We start from the raw sequence: 18,814 nt of genomic DNA, 5'->3' as shown, positions 1-18,814 counted from the left end.
GAGGTGTCACAACTTCCCTGGAAATTCTGAGCTAATAGCCTATCTAACATTTTTGTATTGAAGCATAAAGGCCTGCATTTATTTTTTGACCCATTTAGGGCTATATGGAAACAAAAGGGAAAACAAAAAGACATTTTAAGTCTTGAAATGAAACAATAAATAAACTGATAAACGGACGCTTAATAGGAAATATTTTAGCAACTTACATCACAAGGCGGTCTACTCCAGACTTGTTATCGTTAAAATAAACTAAAACTAAAACCATTATAAAATATAATTACTTGTAATTAAATTAACAATAACTGAAATAACTTTTTGAAATGTTTTATTTCAGCTAGTTGCCAAGGCAAGGCATTTCTCGTTTTCGTTTACTTTAAGCTAAAGCACTAAAATAACTAAAATTAAATAAATTAAATCTTTATATGAACTAGCCTAAATAAATATATTTCAATAAAAAAATACACAAAATGTAACCTAAAATTACAATGAAAAAATTCTAATCTAATCAAAATATTAATAAAAACTATAATAGTAGGAGTACTAAAATAACATTAACTAAAGATAATAAAATAACAATTATAAAAAGTGAAAATGAAATAACATGATTTGCAAAGATAACGTAAAAATATAAAAATAAGTTTGTCAACCTAATGTGAATTCAAAGAAGCAAATTATTAGGCTAGATGGTGCGCCTTTATACTAAGCTTATTTATGGTGATAAAGCATTATCGACTATAGACTAAAATTTATATAATTCGCATATATCTATGTTTTTATTAAAGTTTATTGTAAACAAAATAATCTTAAAGCCGAAGTGCGTACTTTTCGGATCATAAAAAACGTTATGCTCATTGGTTAAACCTGGCGGGGGCGGAGCTATCTGTTTGTAAGACCAATGGAAGACGGGGGAGTTGTCAGGAAACTTGTTTGACAACAACTATTATTTTTGCAGTTCCGGTAACTGACGCTTGGTTTGCAGAAATTACACACTTTGCCTTTAAACAAATCAAGAACAAAAAAAGGATGCAGTAGTGCTTTTCTCAAGCGCAGAGTATCACGCGCCCTCTAGCGGGGCAGTTCTCTAACAGCAGCAGCCATGTGGAGGGACTTCTGGGATGCTGGCGGATTATGAGGCGGGGATTCCAGTGACCCAGGTATTGGTCCAGTACTCGAGGGTCGTCTAACCCCGCCGTTATCTCTTCACTATAATAACACATCAGCTTTAACTGGCATCTCGCCTTCGGTGACTTCTTGTGTCCGAGTATTTATTGGCTCTCTCAGCGCCGCAGGCTGCAGTGGGGCGACTCTCGTGACGGAAGTGAGCCACTTAGAGTAGCTTTTATCCTTTTCGTGGTTATTGTTGGTGCTGATTTTCTCATAACGTTAGACACGATGCGAATTCGGACAGGGATCGCCTTGATTCTTCTCGCAGCTTTTGCATTTGTTGCAGCTGAGGACGGGGATAGCAAAGAAAACGGGATCGAACAGTTGGTTGTGGAGACGTTGGTAAGTTGGGTCAAGTTTTTTTTAATGAATGACTAGAGTGACTATTACTACAAGAGTCCACGTAGCGGCTCGCTGCATGCGTGCTTTAATAACAAATGTACATTCACGTTTCAATGCAAACATGCATATTATGTTGCATCTTTTTTTGAGTACAGTCGGTGGTCTGCGCATTTCATTTCTTTACGACGTCCACTCTGTAATATTTCTCAATATTATGTTTTTGACCATTTTAGGTGAAGCCAGAGACATGCACGGTTACATCAGAGATGGGAGACACGCTTCAAATCCATTACACGGTAATAAATACAACGCGTTGCGCCTTTACAGCATATTATGTTGTAAAACGAGGCACCTCCCAATGAAATCTCTTGGTATTATTGACATAAAATGCGTCGAAATGGACTCTTGGGGGCTTATTTGCACATGAATCGTTCAGTGATGTGGCAGACCCAAGCTGACATCTGGACTCGCCATATCTGACAGAAAATAGAGTTGTAATGCGGTACGTGAGAGAGATGAACGCGATGAACATTCCTCTTTAGTTCATACAGAATAGAAGTTCATCGTGGAGTCACCTTTCTGTTTCGAAATGCAGTTATTTGTAATAGTGTTTTAGTTTTAAGCGAAACCAAATGTTGTGGAGGAGGCGGAGCAACACGTCAGCATTTGAGTCAGAGTCAGAGTCAGAGCGAGCGCGCGGTGATTCTGACTCGAGAGAGCGCTACAGGAGCATAAGAGGAGGCCGAGCCTGTTTTATGCTCGTGAATAGTTCTTAGATTAGGTCAGTACATCAAAGCCTTTGCTTAAAATAAAAATAAAAAAAAACGGAGATTTTTAATTTGGTTAAAATTACTAAATTAATTTAACTCGATTACATTTTACTCTTGTTGTCATAGTATACGGGGAACTATATTGAATGTGCATTATATATATATATATATATATATATATATATTGTGCACATTCAATATAGTTCCCCATGACAACAAAAGTAGCAAGTTGTCACAAAATGTAATCATATATTATTTTCTAAAAATATTTTGTTCTCTGAAACAAAAACGGTAACTGGAATATAATAAAATATAAAAATCTTAAACTTTTTCAGCTAGCCGCCCAGTTCAGTAGTTTAACTTGAAGTACTAAATTTTCAAAACTAAATCAATTGAATCCAATAAATAAAAAGCAATAAAAACCATGTAGACATTAAAAGTTACAAACATAATAAACAAAACAAAAATAAAATGACAGAACATTACAGAATAGCTCACTCTAAAACAGAAAATATAAAAAGGTTTAATGAAAAATATTAATAAATCTATAATAGTATATTAATGATACTATAATAACACTATATATATACACAGGTATAATTTCACTACACACACACACATATGTGACCCTGGACCACAAAACCAGTCTTAAGTGTAAATTTTTCGAAATTGAGATTTATACATCATCTGAAAGCTGAATAAATAAACTTTCCATTGATGTATGGGTTGTTAGGATCGGACAATATTTGGCTGAGAAACAACTATTTGAAAATCTGGAATCTGAGGGTGCAAAAAAATCTAAATATGGAGAAAATCGCTTTTAAAGTTGTCCAAATGAAGTTCTTCAAGTTTTGATATATTTACGGTAAGAAATTTACAAAATATCTTCATGGAACATGATCTTTACTTAATATACTAATGATTTTTGGCATAAAAGAAAAATCGATAATTTTGACCCATACAATGTATTTTTGGCTATTGATACAAATATACCCCAGCGACTTAAGACTGGTTTTGTGGTCCAGGGTCACATATATATAATTTCTTCAGGTAATGTTTAAACTGTAGACATATGGTCTCAAACATTTATGTTTTATTAATCATTATTCATTAAATATTCTATTATAATGTAACTATTCTATATATACTACCATTCAAAGGTAAATGTCATACACATATACACAAATATTGTTTTGGTCAACAGAAATTGTAATTAATAAAATGATTTTAAATTTCAGCATGGTGACAACATGCCCCGACCTGATTATTAAAATACGCCTTCTTTATATATTTTGTCTTTGTATAACACTAGTGTTTCCAAACCTTTTACAAGTGAATCCACAATTCCAGCATCCTGGCAGTGACCTGGTGGCTATCACCTTTTATTACATTTTATTACTTACATTGTTTTTATTAAGTTCTGTATGTATTTACAACAAATAATTTGCTGCATCTACATGAAATTTGACCTGCAACACCATTTCTCCTGTGCTGCGCAGGGTCGATTAATGGACGGGAAGGTGATTGACACCTCTCTGTCTCGTGAGCCTCTGGTCGTAGAGTTGGGCAAGAGGTCTGTCATCACAGGTATGAGGCTCTGCCACTGCAGTCGAACCCTAAATGATGTTATATTCATAACAACAGAACGACGGTTATGATAACTAAGGTCATGTTTTCTTTTGCAATCCATGGAAATAAACAGAAATGATGTGCTGTTTCCACGATTGCACATATCTTTAAAACCTGTTATTTTGCTTGGCAGGCCTTGAGCAAGCCCTGGTCGGATTGTGTGAAGGGTAAGTTGAAGTCAACGCCTGCATGTCACTTGGCAATGCGTGTAGGCAGAGAGGATAAAAGTACAGCGATTGAATATGTTCAAGAACACTTCAAGAAAAGGTCTTTTTGGGTGAAGTCTGAATCACCCACTTTAAAGTCCGTTTTTAGTCTTTTCTGTCTCTGTTTTTGCACAGACAAAAATTAAAGCCACGATTCCAGCTCATCTCGCGTATGGAAAGAGAGGATTCCCTCCAACCATTCCAGGTAGCATGGCCACACTTTTAAAGTGGCTTTAAGCTAGTAAAGCTAGTAATAATGATCATTTTTTTAGATGCTTAATGTACCCAAAAATGAGAATTGTGTTATTGTTCATTCACACTCGTGTCATCTGCTGTGAAACACAAAAGAAGGGATTTTGAAGAATGTTGGTAACCGGACGTTTTGGTTCCCATTGAGTCCCAAAAAAATACAATGGGAGTCAAAACTATTTGGTTATCAATATTCATCAAAATACCTTTTTTGTGTGTTTCATAGAAGATAGAAAGTCATACATGTTCTGAACAACATGAGAAGAAACAATGACAGAATTTTAATTTTTAGGTGGACTGGCCCTTTAAATCATATTCGTGATTATTAATCTATTCTTCGTGTCTCTTTCCTCACAGGGGACAGCACACTTGAGTTTGAGGTGGAGGTGATCTCTCTGTCCCAGCAAACGCCGTGGCAGAAGCTAGTTAACGACATCTTGCCTCTTTTGTGCTTGGCGCTGGTTCCCACTTTACTGGGTTTAGTGGGTCTCTACCTCTACAACAAAGCACATGCACAACCTCAAGGCAAGAAGAAGAGCAAAGACAAGAAAAGCAAGAAGAAATAAGTTTTAAAGCCAAAAAGAATAAACTATTTAAATAAAAATATTTTGATTGGTGCTTTCAATTTTTTTTTTCTTGTGACTTATTTGAGGACATTAAAACATTCAATTAAAACTCTCCTATGTTTACATGTAAGTCATTGAACAGATACATTTATCTAGAGCCACTTACAAAAGGTGCCTTTGTACGTGCAGTGGCCCCAAAAAGTATTTCAACTAAGTATTTCTATAGGTATATTTAGAAGAATTTCAAAGCATACCAGACATCAAGAGAAAGCAGGTCTAACTTGATTTGGCTAAAATGTCTGCAGCATTAAGTCTGAAATGCAACTCATCCCAATCAGTAATTTTTGTCTTTACTTGTTGATTAAAAATTAACTAGAGTTGGAGATGAATTGCTTTTATTGTATAATTGCTTTAGCTGCCCTTATGACCTTACAGTTTATTTGAGTGTGTATCTTTAGACTGAATAGTGCATACATCATTCTCACTGATACAAATGTTGACCTTGAATTCAATGCAAGTCGCTTTGGATAAAATGTTAAAAAGGATTATGAGTAACACTTTACAATAAGGTGTCATTTGTTAACATTAGTTAATGTATTAACTAACATGAACAAACAATGAACAATGAATTTATTACACTATTTATTAATCTTTGTTAATGAAAATACAGTTGTACATTGTTTATTCATGTTAGTGTCAACCTGTGATTTTAATAATGTAATTGTTGTTATAATTAGTAAATGTTGAAATGAACTAAGATTAATAAATGCTGTAGAAGTATTGTTCATTCATTGTTTATGCTTACTAATGTTGTTAACTAATGAACCTTATTGTAAAGTGTTATCGGATTATGATAAGCATCAGTAATTCTACATGTCTTGCAAGCAAAAGGCCAAAATTCAATCAAGATAACTATATACTAACATACTGCGTACCCAGACTTCTTTCTCTACTCAGGAAGGAATGTACTTCCCGCCAAGTGATCAGTCCACAGTGCAGGACAAGGGTTAAAATTCAGAGGCAAAAGGTCAGGAGATCTTTAAGCATGGTACTGTGCTGTAAGCCTTTCAAATTGAACAGTATTGCTCTTTTGTAAAGAGTTTTAGTTAACAGCATGGATTGCAATATAAATAAATTATGCAGTTATGTTGAGGTTTATGTGTTGTGTTCAGAATCAGTAGTTCCAAGTGTATAGGGCAGGCTATGTCTCTCACTAACATTATAATGCAGATTACCATTATTTATAAACAAATCCAAATTGGCTAAATTACAATTACTTAAGATCAACATTAAAAAAAAAGAAAAAAAAAGGCCAGTTTCTTTGGCCAAAAATTGATCGATTTAATGAATGAAATACATAACGTGTTGCATCAAATCGCAATAGTTTTCATTCACATTAAATTTTCACAGTATGTTGTTTCTGAGCATAAATGTTATGTACAGGAAGAGCAGGCTTCATAAAATATAGCTTCACGTTATTTGTTGTCCTGTCGTCGCACTGCTAGATTATATACAGCAGTACAGCATTTATATTCAGGACATCATGCATCAACGTCTGAACTATGAAGGTTTTCAGTCATCTTGTCGTGCATCTATCCATGTGTGATAGAGCTCATGTATTTATAGCTGGGATTATTGTCATTAGATGATGAGTTGCAAAATGTCTTCAAATAATGAATAGTGAGTGAAGAGTGAGTCTTTTTTTCCCAACTGAATGAACTTCACCTTACTTTCTAAGATGTATCGACCTGTCTTCCTGATCCATCCTACATGTCAATGGGAGTTAAAACAGAAAGATAACCTTAACTCCAAGTCAGTATTTGATAAGGAGTTTGCAAATCCACAGAATCAATATTAGAATTTCAAAACACAGAATTACTGCTATTGTTGTTCATTAACATACTTAAATTTGCTATTTAGTATTTCTGCTTTAGAATATTGGAAAACAGGACACATTGGTTACAGAACGCATTAAAAACTCTCCAGATAAATTATAATAGGAATTTTTGGAATCTTCAATGATTTGGCGCCATCTTGAGGCAATAAACGGACACTAAAACCCTTCTTTTTTTCTCTAGAACTGTCGCAACTTGATATACAGAAGTATGAAAAAGCTGTGAAGAAAGTGTCTGCTAAAATCATAAATATAATTTAAAATGTACTGAGATCATTGCATTAAACAGACTAACTGATTGAATGCTAGGCAGAAAACATTTTAATTGCAACCAGAAGCACTTTTGCAATATACATTGCACTTTTATTGCCTAAAACTTTGCACAACATTTGCTGCTTCTTGGACCACATAGCGCTTCTGATCACGTCTCTCAGTGGCAGCGGTGTCCTGAAGAGAAGGAGACAACACCACCAGAAGCTTCTGTTGCCGAAAACTCTCATCAGAAACCGAAACTTCATCCAGATACTGCTTCAGATAGAGCCTCAGTCGTTCATTCTCCTGTAACAAAAGCGTTTTCTCTCGCTTCAGACATAAATATTCAAGCTGAACCTTGTTGTGCCGTTGCCAGAACTTCTCAAGAGGCAAATAATCAAGCAATATCTGGGGACAGAAAACAGGACAAGCCAAAAGTCAATAAATGCTACACATTAAATTAAAGTAATGAATCGGCATGAAATAGTCCACAATGTGATACAGTATATTTCTGAGTGAAACAGGATTTCTAGCCTATTGAGAAATTATTTTTTTCCATATGAAATTCATTGGGTTGTGAAAAGCCACTGTATGCCTGAATGGAGGCAGATCTGAATTCAAGTTCAAGTGGATTCTGAAGAACTAAGCTTGAGCTCTGTGTTCATTACCTGCGCGAGTTTCTCAGTCGGCGGCTCCATGGCATTGGCTCTCTCCTGATTCAGCTCTTCTTCACTCAGTGAGGATGTGTAGAAGGGCAGAACCTTCTCATACTCCGTCTCCAGCTTACTACACATCTCAGAGAGACGAATCAACCTTTCCCCCTATAGAAGAGAGAGAAGAATGATCACTGCTCCGCTCTCTATAAATATTCAAAATGCATCCCTGCTCAAAGAACAAAGACATCCCTCTTGTAAGTCTTCTTATGACACAAGAAGCAGTTTCTCCCTGTTTTAAGAACTTGAAGAATTTACCTAGATGACAAGTCTTATTTCAGGCTTCATTATATTTTGTGAACAACCATCCTTTATTGACCAACTCAGTTATTATATGACATGGCATGACCAATTTGCTAAACTACGACTACAGTCTCTTTCATGGAATGTTTGACTGTTTGAAGGAGATTTTTGATATTGATATGAATTTTTATTGATATGAAAATATCTGGGAAATCTACCATAATTCAGGAAGTAAAAAATGTTTATTATATTATATAAAATATACAAAAATGTATATTATTATATTTTATATTATATTATATTATATTATATTTATTATATTATATTATATGTGACCATGGACAACATAACCAGACTTAAGTCGCACTGGCATATTTATAGCAATAGCCAACAATACATTGTATGGGTCAAAATGATACATTTTTCTTTCATGCCAAAAATCATTAGGATAAGATCATGTTCCATGAAGATATTTTGTACATTTCCTACCGTAAATATATTAAAACCTAGTTTTTGATTAGCAATATGCATTGCTAAGGACTTTAACTTTAAAGGCGATTTTCTCAATATTTAGATTTTTTGCACCCTCAGATTCCAGATTTTCAAATAGTTGTATCTCAGCCAATTATTGTCCTATCATAACAAACCATACATCAATGGAAAGCTTATTTATTCAACTTTCAGTTAAAAAAAATGTCACTTATCACTGGTTCTGTGGTCCAGTGTCACATATTATATTATATTGTATTATATTATAATAGCTTTATCTTTTTTCTTTTTTTTTTTAATTAAAAAGTATTTAAATGATAATGATAATAATAATAATAAATATACTTTAATTCTACTCTTTAATTCTACTAATTTTCTACAAGGTTTTGATGCCTCACTTGAAACATGAACAAGAAATAAAATGAATAAAAAGTCTAAAACCGCATCCTAATTCCCTACAGTATGGCATTACTTGAAGGGACAAAGCAGATGTTAATAAAGATGAAAATAAAGAACAATACGTGTATGCATAAACGTACCATTGCTACAATCTCTTGCAGTTTTTTAGTAGCATCGCTGCTTTGAATGGTAAGTTTGGTGAGCTGCTTTCTCCGAATGGTTTGGCCCTCAGCGAGCTGGACTCTGAAATGTTGAACTTTCTGGGCGAGCTCTTCACGGCCTGAATGAAGCTGCTGAGCTGCTGCTCCGGTTTGACTGGAGCTCAGTTGACAGCGCAGAGCAGAGATAGACTCCTGCAAATGTTTGAACACATTTTTCATGTTACATTGCAATAAAATCATCAAATCGATGAAATAACACAATTGGAAGTATGGGGAAAAAAGCTTCTTCAAAGTAGTCAGCTACTTTGTTGCTGACCTGCAACTTCTGAATGTGCTTTTTATGCGTGTCAATCTCTTTAGCACTTTGTTCATCCTTGATTTGCAGAGACTCAGTTGCGATCAATCTGTCCTTGGTGGTCTCATTGTAGTGGTGTAAAACCTGCTGCAGTTCCCGCCACAGTTTTTCCACAACCCCTTCCATCTGATCTTTCACTGTTTGCTTATCCTCTTTGTTCTGCAGAAACAAAACCAACATCATTGTATTATATTAAACCCATAATTATGTTTGTTAAATATCTTACAGATTCTTGCATACACACACACACACACACATTTGTATATTTGTGTAATCTGTATTTTTGTAATCCATTAGGTTAACTCTTATTATATTTTTAAAAACTTATCTTTTTCTTCTTTTCTGTGTTTCTTCTCTGCTCTAGCTTGTTTACTAATCTAGTTTTTATTAAACCTATGAATATTGTTGGCACTATAACAAATTGTTTGCAATGCTCCTCATTTAAGTCGCTTTGGATAACAACTTCTGGCAAATGAATAATTGTCAACATAATGAAACCAGTACCTGTTTTTTTATTTGATTGCGAGTGCTCTCGTAGTCACGTCTAGCCTCATTGTCAAGATCAGTATAATTCTTTTCCATGGAAAACATCACCTTCTCCAAATACATACTCTCCTGCTGGTGCTCTGAAAGAACTTGCTCTCTGAAATATAAAAGAAATATAGTACAGATGATGCTAACTTTGTTCATTCCTTTGAAGTCCATTTTCATGGCCCCAAACATTTCTTATTAAATTGTATGATATATGAAACTCTTTTTTTTTGTGTGTGTAAAATTCAAGTATTCCTTAAAGGAATAGTTCACCCAAAATTGAAAATTTGCTTAAAATTTACTCACCCTCAGGCCATTCAAGATGTAGATTTGTTTATTTCTTCATCAGAACAGATTTTTAGCATTACATCACTTGCTCACCAGTGGATCCTCTGCGGTGAATGGGTGCCGTCAGAATGAGAGTCAAAAAAACAGCTGATAAAAACATCACAATAATACACACGTAAGGTACTTCACAAGCTGTGTGTTTGTAATAAACAAAGCCATCAAGATGTTTTTAACTTCAAAATCAGTGAAAAAGTCATTTTGTCTGAATCAGGAGAGAAATATGCATACCTTTTCACTGGAAGAAGTGTTATTATAGATTATGGACTTATAGTTTAGCCAGAAGCAATGGTTTAAAAGTAAAAACTTTAATGATGGATTTGTTTCTTACAAACACTAAGCTTTTCATTTCACAAGACGTTAATTGATGGACTGGAGTTGTGTGTATTGCCTGTGGATTATTGTGATGTTTTCATCAGCTGTTTGGACAGTCATTCTGACGGCACCCATTCACTGCAGAGGATCCATTGGTGAGCAAGTGATGTAATGGTAAATTTTTCCAAATCTGTTCTGATTATGAAACAAAATCATCTCAGCACTACTGAGGGTAAGTTTTCAGGCAAATTATAACCAAAAGTATGTTCATTTTCTACAGTTCAGCAGTTCAGCACAAAAAGAATTACCCAACTGATGTTGTCAGGAACAGACTACATTACATTCAAAATGTTTGTGTGTGTATACATACCTCTCAGTATTATACTCTGAACCAAGTTCTTCTAGATTTGTGCTGAAGTTCAACTCTAGTTCTGCCAGCCGACTCCTATGAAGCTCTAACAGATAGTCCACGTTCTGCAGATGAGAACTGCGTGCCAGCTCTGACTGCTGCTCCCTCTCAGACAGATCAATCACCAAACTCTGTTTAAAACATACACACACACACACACACACAAGCTTGCTGCTTCCACCCTCTCGTAAAAGTTATGGCATCCTATAAGTTAGAAGTGACAGTCTAGTCTATATTATATACAGTAAAGCTTTGTGAATACATGATATTTTCTTAAATGATGTTGTCACCTTGATGATGTCGTCTTTGTAGTCCAGGACTCTCTCAAAGTTCTGGCTGAGTACTGACATGTCATTGCGTAGCTCTGCTGTCTTGGTCTGTGTTAAAACAGCGCGCCACTGCTGCCGCAGCTTATGGAGATTCAGTATGGTGTTCCTCTCCTCTTTCTGCAGTTTATCCTAAAAAAACAAATCATATGTCAGTGCAGAAATCACTTGTATAACAAGCAGCAATCTGTCTGCGTTAGAAAGTTCTAAATATAAGTACAATATATATAGACATAAATATTGATTATAAAGCAGCATATTAGAATGATTTCTGAAAGATCGTGTGACACTGAAGACTGGAGTAATGATGCTGAAAATTCAGCACTGCGTGACAGAAATAAATTCTATTTTAAAGTATATTAAAATAGGAAACCAATATTAGAAATTGCAATAAGATTTCACAATATTACTGTTTTTTTCTGTATTTTTGATCGAATAAATACAGCCTTGATGAGCAGAAGAGACTCTCTTAAAAAACATTAAAAATTTTACTGATCCCAAACTTTTGAGCGGCACTGTATATATAACAGTTCTGGATACACCAGAAACAATGAACACATATAGAGTAAAATAAATAAATAATAAAATAAATTTTGTTAATCTGATGCATAAATATGTATGCATAGATAAATATTTTATGCATAAAATTTAATTTACAAAATGATTTTAAGACAAACAAAAGCCCTCCGAATTTTACAATTTCTAAACTATTTTCTTCACCTCACATATGTTTTATATGTTATTTGTCAGGTGTTTGCTACACCTTGAGGAAGTGTGTGAGCATGTCCTCTTTTCTCTTGGCTATCTCCTCCTCAGCTTGAGCTTTCTGCTGCATGTACAGAAGCCTCTCCTCTTCTGTCATCCCGGCAAGTTTTCCGCCTCCTTTCTTCCCTGCTTTTTTAGGCATGCTTGCTGAATTTCTGCGGATCACAGATTTAAAAGAGAAGATGCATTTCATAACTACACAAAATCAGAACTTGCTAAAACACTGAACCAACAACTAAAGATTACATAATAATATTCCTCAGTTTGGCCATAGGCACAAAACCAAAAACATGAAAAGTATTAATAATAATCTAATACAAACCATCCGTTTGCTTGTGTCCGAGTTTAATTCAATAGGATTAAACAGTAATTTCAAATGAGTACGTTACTTGTATCCTTTCTTCTGAGAGAAAGTTTGTCAAGACACAAGCTGTGCCCCAAATAAATAAAAATGTACTTTAATACGGTTTTTTGTCATCCGGAAATCAGTAGCCCCTCCATAGATAGATAGATAGATAGATAGATAGATAGATAGATAGATAGATAGAAGGAATATTTGTACTAATCATCAACGAATCCTGCATTCAGACTAATTAAAGGCCAAAGCCACGCTGCTCTTTCACGCAGATATTTGCTGCTAAATATTTTCCATAAGCGTAATTTTCAGTAAGCGGTAGAAATAAAGAAAGAAACGCAAAAACGTTTTCAGTTGTAATATTTACACTTTCGGTTGGTAAAGTATTTTTATCAGTACTAGCGTTATTTCACATCGTCTTACCCTTCGACGTCTCCACGCACTGGCTCTGACTGTTGACTGTTTCCTAGCAACCAAAAGTAAAGCTTAGGGATGGGGAGTCGACTCCAAAAGAGTCGATTCCTCGACTCTGAATAGCTCTAGAGTCGGAGTCGACTCCTGCACTGGAATCGACTCTCGTTGTGAGTGGACTCCGAAATCGCAGATGTCTTCACTGTTTCTCACATCTTTATATAGTGTCTGGCAATTGAGTGCAGTATATCAGCAAAGCGTTATAAATAAGTGAGGATCCGTTTGCAGTGCAGTCCGTGAGCGGTGCAGAAGCTCACATAAGACGCGTTTGAGTGCGCTATGATTCGCGGCTGTTTGAAACGGGCCGTGCACGCGTGCGTCGGATAACTAGAGTTGTCGCAGAAATGCCTTTTCCCCATTTCCTTTTATCCTACGTGAAGGTTACTTTAGAAATAAATAACAGTCATAGTAAATTTAGTTTGTAATTATACATGCTTCTGTGACAGCTTTGTAGTTTAAACATCGCATAACAAAGCATCGATTAATGCAATACCATTTGGTTTTCCATGGTTAACCTAGGCTATTTGTGTTCAATCATTAACCTTAAATTATTAAAAACCCACATAATAAACAAGAATAAAAATCAATAATTTTGCATTCGTATGCATTTAACGTTACTCGTTTACTAACTGCTTGTTTTCTTTAAAAAAAAAAAAAACTAACAAGCTTTTCTAATCTTTTTGTATTTAATCTATTTGTTTTCTTTTTATTTATTATACAATTAACAAAAGCAAAAAAGGCCTCTAACTCAGCTTGCTCTATTCTTTTTCTATTCAGTCGGTTTCTTTTTATTTATTAGATTATAATAATAATAAAAAACAAAACTTGCAATGTGTACTGCGTTAAGCTAACTGAGACTTGTTATAGAACTTGCATATATTGCTTTTTTGTTGATTTTGATTGCTTCCATTGTCCTCATTTGTAAGTCGCTTTGGATAAAAGTGTCTGCTAAATGACTAAATGTATCTATTTTAATATCAATGCTGTTTAAGACAATAGCGCCATCCCCTGACCATTATAATGTGACAATTTCATAGCTCATTTAAAGGTAATGTCACCGCTAAATTAGAGTGATTTGGACAGTCACGCTAAATGGAATAAACTCCTATGGTGGGAGTCGGGAGTCGGAGTCGACTCCGAAAAACCTGGAACCGAACAACCCTAGTAAAGCTACTGCACTGCCATGTGGATCCAGTAGGGCGCGTGCATGTTTCACACAGAAATTAATCTACTTGTGACATAAAATAAAAAGCATGGACGATTATGAACCTCAAGTATTTTTGCTCAAGTGTGCTGGACAAAAAAAGGCAAAATAATTGTGCATTGCATTGCATTTTTTTTTTTTTTTTTTTAAATTATTATTAAACTCAGTAGTTGACAGAAAAAATTATACATGCATAAAGGCATTCATATTAAACAAACAATAAACTAAGGCACAAAATACAAAATAGAAAACATAAACATTAAAGGTAATGCTAGCTGTTAGCAGCAGAGGGAGCTATGGCTTTAAATGTGCGCTTGTTCATAGACTAGAAAAGACTTCAATTATGAGCTGCAGCATAAACGCAATTTATTTGTACATTTGATTTTGTAATTTTGTCGTACTTGAAAGTATGTTTTCCGAAATGTTTTTCAAGATTTTTTTATTTATTTATTAATACAACATGACACTTTGTTGATAATATGTTGTATTGATTAACTAATAAATAAATAAATAAATCGTTTTACTATTGTATTTAAAATAACTTGAATTACAGCAATAATACTGTAGGTGCTTGTTTGTCATTAAGAATATTTAAAAGCTACCCTGAAAATGGTTTCTGTTTATGTAAATGAACATAAAAGTTTTAAATGATAAAACAGTTGCATTCCTGGAGCTTAATCATTCTGCTATTTGTGATACTGTATGTTATCTTTATACTTAGCCTATATAAAACACAAGCTTCCAATAATTACCTATGATCTTTGTAACCTGTTGTCACTGCTGATTAGATCAAAATATACCACTGGTTTTAGTGAGTTGGCTGATATGCAAAATATGTTATAATATTTGTATTACTTGACTTAGCACATTAAACTGATTGCATTTTATGTTATTGTGATTAACATTGTTCTGGCAACTTCTGCCTGTTTTGTTGTTGTTGTTTTTTAATCATAAATCTCACCATAGGCCTCCTGGTACAATTAGATTGTTCAGTTGTTTTGCTTTTAAAATTTGGAAATTTCATTCGGTCTGCTAAATTGCCCAAGAGCCAGGTTTACAGATGGGTTCTAATAAATGGATTTTTGTCTGAGAGAACACATGCTGTAAATTTAGTTACATTACTCAATAGCTCAGTTTAGTTTTAGTGACTTTAAGTTAACAAATATAATTGATCTAATTTATTATGTGGTATATAAATAAACATGTGCAATGTGCAATTTACTTGATTATTATTTTAAATATTTTGGGGAAACATTTATTCCTTTCTTCTTTGTGTCTTGAGTTTAGCCAACAAAAGGATGAGAAGTGCAAGTTAACTGCTCACATGAACTGGTGAAAAGAAACTTCCCATCAGGAGCAATAGTGTCTGAGTCGCCTTTGTTATGTATTTTTCTGGCCTTTTCCTTCACTTTCCTCTTAAGAGCTTCTCTTCATCACTGCTTAGAGTCTGTTCCTGGTTGAGAGCTATTATCTGCTTAAGCTAGCTTCATTTGATGGCTGTCCTCTTAACAGATTGTTTCCCCATTTGCCATTCTGTCACTTGTCATCTGCTGTTCTGTATCACATTGCAGATTTATCAGGTCTTTCAGAAAAACATTATTTTGACAACAACAAACAGATATTAGAAGATTCCTTCTGTATTTTTCTCCACATTTGGTATAATTGACCATAAAAACTTAAAGTAAATAAAAAATGTGCATGTCATAACATCAGCTCATATCATGTTCATACACATCATGTCTCATTTAACAAGAAAAGAATGTAAAATGCTACAGTAAAAACCCATGAATTAAGTTACCTTAACATGCACGCTCAGTTTTACAGTGCTTTGAGAAAACCACTTTAAAAGATGCTATATAAAATAAAGTTGTTGTTAAAATATCATATTCAGTTTTATTGTAAAATTGCAAAAGTATAATTCACTTTATAATATATGAGGAAAACAACAGGCAAATCTGTGTGTGAGCATGGAAGCATCAAGTATTACTTAATGCATGAATGAACTCATAATTTATGGTGATAGACGTTAATTTCTTCTGTGAACCATACCTTTTTATGTTTTAAACATTTTCTGTAATTACTCATCAGTTATGTATATTTGAGTGTAATGTTGTTTAGTCAATGTTTTGTTTGTGTGTAACACCGTGCTCTGTCTTTATGTTATTATTGGTCATACCATGTGACCTTGCATTGTACCACCTGTGTGTTATTATCAGCACGTTTTACAGTAACATTATTTATTAGCTCAAATAGGCAATTATATCAGTTAACGACATGTACGGTTGCTAACTGTAAAATATAGCCAACAAATTGCTATATTTAGCCTAATATTTATAGCTATGCTTGTAAAGACATTGTTTTACAGCAAAGTTCAAACTACACAACTGCAATTTTTTAATAAAATACAAAAACATGAAAGATTCAACTCTTTGCACAAATAATATTTTCAACATTTATTTCTTTTTTTTTCTTTTTTCTTTTTTTTTTTTACAAAATGGAAAGCTTTAAACAAGTGCACGTGACCTTATACCACACAAACATTGTGGTCCGTTTATTTTCCAATCAAATCGTCGCAGCGTACGTCAGATAAGGTTCGTGCTGAGCTTTGGTCATTCCTGGTAAAAACACGTACGATGAAGGAACAGCAGGTCCAGAACCCGGCCAGCCCAGGCAGTTATAGGGCACCATGTGGCCCGGATTACCCGCGGACGGGTGAGCGTGCGGCGCACCGGCCAGAACCCCGGGAATCCCGGGAAACGCGGAGACTCCACCGGGATACCCGAGCATTGAGTAATGTGGGAAAGGTGCAGGGGGTAATTCCGACATTTTGGAGTTCAGGTCGAGAAACGGATAGGGATTGGTGGACAGGTGGTGACTGAAAAACACCCGAGTAGCAGCGGCGACAGATGTTTTCTCCGCGCTCAGCGAGTCCGTTTTCAGCGGGTCACTGTCACCCAGATTGTACGTCACGTTAAAATGATACCTGTCTTTTTTGATCAAGTTTTTGGGCTTTCGCCGCGGTCTGTATTTGTAATCCGGGTGTTCTTTCATGTGAACGGCTCTAAGGCGTTTGGCCTCGTCGATAAAAGGTCTTTTTTCAGAGTCTGACAGGAGTTTCCATTCGCCTCCGAGCCGTTTGCTGATCTCAGAGTTGTGCATCTTTGGGTTGTCCAGTGCCATCTTCCGTCTCTGGGCTCTCGACCACACCATAAAAGCGTTCATGGGGCGTTTAACATGGTCCATAGGCTTTGCCATTTCTGAAACAGTTTCCTCTGCTGCTCCTTTTTCAATTCAGTCCGCCGGAATGCAGCCCAAAGTTCCTTCGACACGCAGTTCAGTCAAACCTGGCTTTGTTACCTTTGTATCATGGCACCAATTCTGAGTCTGCGCCTAGAAATAAGTTTGGACTATTTGTCAAATTTATGTGACTTGCAAAATTCAGATAGGCCTATTTATCTCTTCAAACAAGTCCCAGTGGTTGGAGCTGTTATCCATGGACGCACGGTGTGTGTATGGGAGTCTCTGAAGTGATCTGGGTTTAAATGCTTATCACTGCTTAGATTTGTGCCGCCTGCACTGAGTTATGAATGAAGTGGGCGTGTCCTTTCGTGCTGAGACCAATGACGTAAGAGTGGGTGTGTCCTGTGAAATCTACAAACACTGGAGCAGCAGCGGCACTGTGGGACTGTTTTGCATTTCTTTCACTGGTAGCCGTTCAATGACAAAATTAAATTTTTTAAAAATCTTTAACAGATACTTAATTAAATGCAAATTCAGATTGTTACAAATGGCATTAAACTTTGAAAAGCTGGAGACGCCTACTCATTAGTCATCATCACACTCTCAGAAATAAAGGTACAAAAGCTGTCACTGGGGCGTTACCTTTTCAAAAGATACACTTTTGTGCTTATTAGGTTCAAATATGTACACTTTAAGTACTAATATGTATCTTTAAAGTACCAAAATGGACCCTTTAGGTACAAACATGTCTTTTGAAAAGGTACCGCCCCAGTGACAGCTTTTGTACCTTTATTTCTGAGAGTGTACAATGTTATAGATTCCAGCACTGCAAATGCTGGACATTCACTCAACCAATGATATACTAGATTCTGATGGATGAAAGTATTATGGTTTAAATGTGTTGTAATGTTCTTAAATCTGGACTGAAAATGTATATTTTGAATTGTCCAAAGTACATTCAAGTTGCGCATATTATGAATTCATCTCCTGGGATCGATCTATCTATCTATCTATCTATCTATCTATCTATCTATCTATCTATCTATCTATCTATCTATCTATCTATCTATCTATCTATCTATCTATCTATCTATCTATCTATCTATCTATCTATCTATCTATCTATCTATCTATCTAATAGGTAATCACTTTTGTTTTGGTAACTCAGTTATTAACCAATAGGCTGCTAGCATTACATTTCCCACAGATACTGTCATTGAAAGGCACCCCGACAAGTTCAGTTAACCTTGTGCACATAACTGCAGTCATATGTGTTTCTCTGTTACTATGTGATTATAATGCAATCTTTTGAATGGACTACAATATTAGAGGGTTACTGGAGAAAGGAAGTGCTTATTAAGACATGCAAGTGGAAATTCTACACTCTTTTGTTTCTTTTAATGGTGTCTCTTTGTATAAAC

At 35.1% G+C, this 18,814-nt stretch overlaps 3 protein-coding genes across 3 annotated transcripts; 1 reads left to right on the top strand and 2 right to left on the bottom strand.

Annotated features, from left to right (window-relative positions):
• Positions 1 to 905: 905 nt before the first annotated feature.
• fkbp11 (FKBP prolyl isomerase 11) lies at positions 906 to 5,038 on the top strand. Its single transcript, XM_058778732.1, is given in 6 exon segments — positions 906 to 1,506; positions 1,740 to 1,802; positions 3,776 to 3,863; positions 4,039 to 4,076; positions 4,247 to 4,316; positions 4,718 to 5,038. Coding segments are annotated over 6 exon segments (582 nt in total). The 5' UTR covers positions 906 to 1,392; the 3' UTR covers positions 4,927 to 5,038.
• A 1,330-nt stretch (positions 5,039 to 6,368) lies between these two features.
• ccdc65 (coiled-coil domain containing 65) lies at positions 6,369 to 13,011 on the bottom strand. Its single transcript, XM_058778729.1, has 9 exons — positions 12,902 to 13,011; positions 12,122 to 12,278; positions 11,323 to 11,490; positions 10,994 to 11,163; positions 9,937 to 10,075; positions 9,394 to 9,591; positions 9,057 to 9,269; positions 7,741 to 7,893; positions 6,369 to 7,480 (listed from the first exon to the last, which is right to left on the bottom strand). Exons 2-9 carry the CDS (start codon positions 12,263 to 12,265, stop codon positions 7,184 to 7,186), a joined length of 1,482 nt encoding a protein of 493 aa, XP_058634712.1. The 5' UTR covers positions 12,266 to 12,278; positions 12,902 to 13,011; the 3' UTR covers positions 6,369 to 7,183.
• A 3,267-nt stretch (positions 13,012 to 16,278) lies between these two features.
• Positions 16,279 to 17,712, bottom strand: sox21a (SRY-box transcription factor 21a). Its single transcript, XM_058778730.1, has one exon. The coding sequence runs from the start codon at positions 17,406 to 17,408 to the stop codon at positions 16,716 to 16,718; it is 693 nt and encodes a 230-aa protein (XP_058634713.1). The 5' UTR covers positions 17,409 to 17,712; the 3' UTR covers positions 16,279 to 16,715.
• Positions 17,713 to 18,814: the final 1,102 nt, after the last annotated feature.

This window comes from Onychostoma macrolepis, chromosome 06 (assembly GCF_012432095.1).
Source record: "Onychostoma macrolepis isolate SWU-2019 chromosome 06, ASM1243209v1, whole genome shotgun sequence".
Taxonomy (NCBI): domain Eukaryota; kingdom Metazoa; phylum Chordata; class Actinopteri; order Cypriniformes; family Cyprinidae; genus Onychostoma; species Onychostoma macrolepis.
Note: the sequence above shows the minus strand (reverse complement) of the source record. Positions and strands in the feature narration are given on the sequence as shown.